General features: G+C 42.3%; 1 protein-coding gene across 3 annotated transcripts in view; it reads right to left on the bottom strand.

The window, feature by feature from the left end:
* Positions 1 to 2,713: 2,713 nt before the first annotated feature.
* Positions 2,714 to 6,720, bottom strand: part of LOC109303775 (peroxisomal acyl-coenzyme A oxidase 3-like) — an 85,670-nt gene continuing 81,663 nt past the window's right edge. For all 3 annotated transcript variants that reach the window (XM_019526024.1, XM_019526026.1, XM_019526025.1), the window contains one exon: positions 2,714 to 3,128. In XM_019526024.1, coding sequence (XP_019381569.1) covers positions 3,009 to 3,128 — 120 coding nt within the window. In that variant the 3' untranslated portion in view covers positions 2,714 to 3,008. The remainder of the gene's footprint in view (positions 3,129 to 6,720) is intronic.

Below are 6,720 nucleotides of genomic sequence, written 5' to 3'. Positions count from 1 at the left end.
AATTAAAACAAGGATCTAATTTTTCCTTTGGAAATCTGACTTATGTTCTGAAGGTGGGCAAAGTTTCATGAATTTCTTGAATTGCCTTTAGAAGCCTAAACTAAAACTTCAAAAGCTTTTGATTTTGAAAACATTCTTTGAAGGATTCTTATGACATGCTGCTAAAATTAAATGCATCTTCTGTGGCATTTAAAAAGTTTCTCATGTTTTGATTTTAGTGAAACTTTTCAGTCTACTTGATCATGAAAAGTACTTGATTATAAAGATGTATACATTAGCATAGAAACATATCATGAAATGGCAATCATAAAAAAAAAAATTAAAGGGTGTGATCCTGTTTCCCTTTATAATACCTAAGAATCTAGCCCTGAATCTTACTCATCTAACATAACATTCCTAACATAAATAGGCTTGAAAGGGTATGTTCATTTGAGTAAAGTGAGGAAGATTGTGTGCTATATCCATTGAGAGTTATGGGAAAATGAAACAGGAAAGGAAACCAGGCATTTAACCTGAATTTATTTAAAATATATATCATTCTCTGTTATTAAAAAATATGTTAATACCCCTCAATATGCAAAGGAAAATATTCATAACTTGGGGAATATTTATTAAACATACATAAAAATCAATGTCTTTCAGTTATATGAATTATCAATTCTACTTTGTTACAGACCAAATAATTGCAATATCACCATGAAACAGTTTATTTATAAAAAGCTATTTACCAGTTATTTGTCAAATCACCTCTGAAACAAGAGGCACTGTTTCAGCAGACATTGAATTACATCTGGTCAGATTTTGGAGGGAGGGGGTGTGCGGGGTGGCAATACCATTATAATCACTAATGAAGATGTACAGTAGTTTCAAGTGTGAGTGGGCACACATCACACAAGTGAACAAGAAGCTTTGAATTCACTGTATTTGCAGGGAGGCATAAAACTTAAAAGAAGGATCAATCAAAATCTCAAAATGGAATACAACTTATTACTTCACTTGCACTGAAAGAACAATTAAAATACTTTAAACACTGTGGACAAGATGATGCAAATCAGAGTAGCTTCATGGGCTACTTTAGTTGGCAACAATGATGCTATAGTAGTTTATCCCTAACAGTAGGGCTGGGTGAAGCTTTGGTAGCCGATTTAATTTGGAGGAGATTTGGCCCGATTTGGGGACCGAATCTCCGAATCCAAACTGAATCAGGAGACCAATTAAAAGCTCTGAATCTATTCGAAGCATCCAAATCAATTCGGAAAAGCTTTGGAAAAGATTTGGCTGATTCAGAGATTTGGCTATAGACCAAATAGGCAGCTAACACATCTTGCCTCCATCTGGTAAATCTGTTGGGTTTGGGGGAGGGATTGGGACTAAAACTGGGACAAGCTGCCCATCCAGGGTGGGGGGTGCAGGACTCAGGCATGGGATGCAGGCGCGGCAGTGCTGGGAGCGGGGCTATGCCCTGCTGCCGCTTGCCCAGCCAGGACAGTGGGGCCGGATGCAGCGGTGCTCGGGGTGGAAGGGGGCAAGCAGCAGCAGGGCATAGCCCTACTTGCCACTTCTCACAGGCCTACCTAATAGCAATCTGCTCCTCCTTCTACTTTGTTTACCCCCGAAGCTTGATACGTTTATGCTGGACTACCTGTCTGTCAGTGGTTGTCAACCTTATTAGACTCAAAACAGCCCTTGTTAGAACTTGCAGCACCACTTGGAAAATGCCAGCTCTTAGCTTTCACTCATTTTTTTACTTTTGGACTTCAGAAAAATACCATATTTACTCAACACCAAGACGAGATTTTTTTCCCCATCTAACATGGGAGGTGGGAAAGCTCCTTGTTTTAAAGTACAGAGTATAGAGTACAGAGAGGGGAAGGCAGCTGTTGTTGCTCCAACTCCAGGGTTGGGGTTGAAGCTGCAAATGCTGTTCAACTACCCCCCACCCCTAGTCACATCTTCGCTACAGCCCCTCCTCCAGGGAAACCCTGTGCTTCATGTACTGGGCTAGAGTGAGGCTGGACCTAGGCAAGGGGTCACAGGCAGCAAAAGGGAAAGTTGTGGGGGGTTGCAAAGTAGTGGTGCGGGGGGGCAGGTGAGAAAAGGGCAAGTGGCGGGGGGTCAGGTGTTAATGGATGCAGGCACTGTGGGGGAAGGCAGGTACCAGGGGGAAAGAAAATAGCAGGAGGGGCAGGTGTCGGGGTGGGGGGGGGCAAGCACCAGAGTACACAGGCACTGGGCAGGCAGGGCTAGTGCAATCAGCAGAGGGGACAAGTGGTGGTGGGGAAAGGCAGAAGAAGGGACAAGGTGCAGGGGGTGGTCAAGAGACAGGGATCAGGATACTTGACTTCTCTCTTACCTGCCCCCTACCACTGCTTGCCCCACTGTAGTGGTGGGGGATGAATTTATGATGACCTTCCAACAATTAGATTCTAGATGTTGAACATTATGATAAGTTTATAAATTTCCACATACTGTACAGAATCTAGTTATTGGGCATCACCTTGGATTCTGGTAAATATGGTAAGAGCAATTCATCTGTTGCAAAGAATACAGTAAAAGTAACAGTAACATTGTGTGGTGCCCCGTGTCACCCTTAAAGGAATCTTACAGTGCCCTGGTTGAGAAACATGCATTTATGGCCCAAAGTAGGAAAATTATTTGGATGGTCAAAGTCTTCAGCACGCCAATATTTACAGGATTGGAAGATTCTGATGAGTAATGGTGACAGAAGTAATATTTAATTTGTACTTATTGAACCTACATGTTAAAGCTGTGATAAGCAAATAGTATTAATGGAGCTTTTGACTGATTAATAGCAAGATTATGTGGAAATGCTGAAATAATCCTGCCATTATGATATCAACAGTCCTCGAAACTAGGCTGGATTTGATTTCACAGTTGTTCCAGTTCTTCACATCTTAGTATGAAAACCTTCATTTGCAATCCTTTGTAATGTTTCATTTAGGTTCTGTCTTTTTAGGCCATTTTTTACATCTTGTTTAGGCCATTTTTTACAGTCTTGATCTCAGCCTGCCTACAATGGGTTTATTGGTACAAAATTCTGCCCACCATGATGGTCTCTGCAGGACCTTGCTGCCTTGTAGGACTGTATTCCAGAGATTTTTATATAGCTGCAAAAAAGAGGGGATTAACATAAACCAAATACATAAATCATTTATGTTTTGCATAAGTTAAATGGTCCAAATAAAAATATTGGAATAGAAGTGCAGCTTTATTTCAAACTTTAGAAATAAACACAAAATAAAAATATGCATAACCATATGAAAGCCACAAAAAAAATTCCAACAACAAAAGCATATAGGCCTTGGAGCTTTAACTGCTATAAATCTACACTGCTAAACAGTTTTATGTAAACTGAAGCTCTGCCCTTTTAACTGCTACAAACCAGCAAGAAGAAACAGGAGAGGAGTGAAAACTCTGGGGTTCTTGATGTTTTTTGGGACTTTCTTTATTGCGACTGGATATTAATCATTTTCACATGTGTAGTTACTAGAGGAAACATTAACTGAAGCCCTTTCTTATTATGTCCACACCTATAAGATTATAGCTGAGGAAACCTAATTATGTCTGTTTTTATCCTTATGTTTTTATCCTTTTATTTCTTATGTTTCTGGAAAGCTTTACAATTTCTCTTCCAGATGTGGATGTTTATGGTTGAGCATCAGAAATTCCTCTTTTATCTATCAGCACTTCATTAATTCATCAGACTTTTCCAGATTGTTATTTTATACAGCCCCCTTAAAAGGATTAAACAAGATATAAATTCTGCAAAAGTCCATTTTAACAGTGTGGGCTATGTTAGGCACTAGTCATGCTATACGTTTTGCAATTTGGAATTATTTGACAACTTTGCATTTAATTTAAACTTAAACTTTTAATACTATTATGGAAATGAAGATAAGAGAAGCCAGCTCTTTAGATAGTATCAATGAATATATAATTCTAGACACGTCAAGGGACTCCAGAAGAGCAGGGTCCAGAAGACCTGGGGAGTGTCTGCCCTGCGTGCCAAGCATGCTGTCCTTTTATTCTCTGCAGAGGTTCCACCCCTGAAGTCAACCAGACCTGCAAGGTGCAGTTCTCAATCAGGTCCAGGGCTCTTTGTCCCTCCCACCCTCCAGGCGGAGGCAGGGCAAGCCTCTCCCCGCTACCACCTGATGGGTGGAAATACTCTGCCAATCAAAATTGCCCTCCTCCGAGCCCATCGTGCCAGGCAAAGCAGTGAGGCCACCACAGCCACAAACGAGCAGGCTTCTTATCCATCAGAAGGGATGAGGTTCAGGAATAGCCCACACTAGGATTAATGGGGACAGACCAGTTTGTCACCAGTATATGACATGATTGAGTCCAGTTCCTTTTGCACTAATCTTATTACAAAAGCATAACTTACACATTTCCCAGAACCCTTTTCCTCACATTTGAAGGATCTGATTGATTTTCTTTTTGTTAGAATGCAGAAATTATGTCATTTAAAAAAGGTGTCCCTCAAAAGTTACTCCATACTAGGCTCAGGTAAGTCCACTTGTACGTAAGGGCTGTTCATTAAGGGCAGTCACCAGAAATGTTTTCCAATCACTAGTAACCACCGATATGGCTCAGGAGCTAGAATTAGTCCTTAAACCTGGAGTGAGAACTGTTTTTCCCTTTGTCCACCATATAATACATATATTAACTCTCTAAAAACATTATGTTATTCTCTATGTCTTGGTCACATAGCAAGCAATAAGATAACTGTAGATTTCAAGAGGTAGAAGTCAAAGTATTGAAAAGTCTGGGTGTGCTCTATTCAGCATTCCTTTCTCAACTTCTTGGCAAACACCCCACAGTATGGAAATTTGATTCAGGCCCATTCCTCACCAGCAAACCAGTATAAAGGGACAACCAGTTATTATATTATAGTTATGCTATAGTTTGGTTCTGCTGAATAAGCCCAGATGGAAAATAAGAATATCAGTTAATGATATACATACTACTTCCTTTTGGTTTTTTATTAATATTTTTTAAATCTGTTTCATTAATATTTTAAGGTCTGTTTTGTTGTGATGTTGAAGGTTTCAAAACAAAACAGACTTTAAATAAAAACAAAAAAAGGAAAGGTAGAAAGAGATCCCAAAATAACCAACATCCCAATATTTAGGGTACTTGCACAGGTTCAAGCCCCTACTCTGTCTGGTTTGCAGTAATAAAGTCAGTTTCTGCTTTAATCAGTCAGTAGCAACTTACTAAACATTCATGGAGCCACAAAAAAGAAAGGAAACAGAGTGGGGACTTAAACTAGGTAAATGCTGTAATCAGGCCTATTGGCTATTTTGAGCAGCTCTGTCTACCATTTGGCCAGACTTTCCATCCTTGACCCAAGGCACCTTCACTATCAAATCTTTTATCAAAACTGATATATTTTTACAAAAAGTCTCTCAAATCTGCTGGCACTCATCAGATCTAACATCATGTCATGCTTTTATCTCACTGCTGACCTAGTTTACAGCTCTGAAAGATCCATTGCAATAGAGTGGTTTGATAATGCTGTTTGCTTCCATGTGTCCAGAACAAACTGCAGTCAGGGAACTACAATGCACTTTTTTCCCTTCTACTCCTGAAGTTTTTCTCTTTCCACTGATACTACTGTCTCCAGCCTCTGGTTGCCATTCCCCCAACCTACTGCACACCATCCTCTTTATTTATACCTTCTCTCCCTCCCAAATTCTGGAAATTCAAATTTATTCTTTCTGGGGGGCTGTAAATATATACCAGGGCACCATTAATTAGGTGGGAGGGTTATGTATAGACTTTTAACTGCATAAATAGTCACAGTCATTGTACAACTGTTTGGGTTAGTATGGTTCTAATTGCTCAGTACAGGACCTGAAGGATGGAAGATGTCTTTATGCTTCTTTATGCTCTCTAAACCATTCTTCTGTTGTTGACCCAAAAATCAAGAATCACAATAATATTACATCCTGCAGTGGCTAGTAACTGGCTCAAAGGTTTATTAGGTGAGCTGGGAATAGCTGCAGAATGTCAGTGTCCCCTCCACTCCAATACTGCAGTAATGTTGGGAAGTGATGTCAGGCTGGCTGGCTCAATGCAGTGGCAGGCAATTATTTCAGGCAGAGGGGTACTTAACCAGTTTTGGCAAGCTGTCGAGGGCCGCATGGGTAGCCCTGCCCCTTGACAGGTGCCCCGCCCCCTAGTCACCACCTGGGGACCAATATCTCAGGGCCAGCATCGGTGGGGCCCAGAGTGCGGTGTAGGCTGGCAGGGGTCTGTGGAGCTGGGCTGGACTGAACCAGCAGGGAGAGGGGGGTGCTGGTTCAGCTCCATAGAGCCCCTGCTGGCCAGGACCCTGTACTCCTGCTGCCCTGCTCTGGGCCCCGCCGGTGCTGGCCCCGGGATACTGGTATGGGCCCCATTCACCCGCTCACTCCCAGTGCCCCCCCAGCCCCATGGTACAGGTGGGGGGCAGCACATAGCCCTGACCCCCTGCTCCGTGGCAGAGAATGAGCTAGTGTTGAGCATGGGGAAAAGTGGCTCCTCCCCTGCCCTGTGGCCTGCGCTCCCTGCTGCAGCTGCTTGAAGCTCGCGTGGAGCTGTCCTGAACAGGCAGAGGTGGGGGCTGGGGCAGAAAGGCAGCAGTTGTTTGCAGCTGGCCCAGGTTCTGGGTAGCTTCTGACAGATACAGAGCCTGGGCTGGAGTGCAGGGGC

Source organism: Gavialis gangeticus, unplaced genomic scaffold (genome assembly GCF_001723915.1).
Source record: "Gavialis gangeticus isolate Ggan-Ray unplaced genomic scaffold, GavGan_comp1, whole genome shotgun sequence".
Taxonomy (NCBI): domain Eukaryota; kingdom Metazoa; phylum Chordata; order Crocodylia; family Gavialidae; genus Gavialis; species Gavialis gangeticus.
Note: the sequence above shows the minus strand (reverse complement) of the source record. Positions and strands in the feature narration are given on the sequence as shown.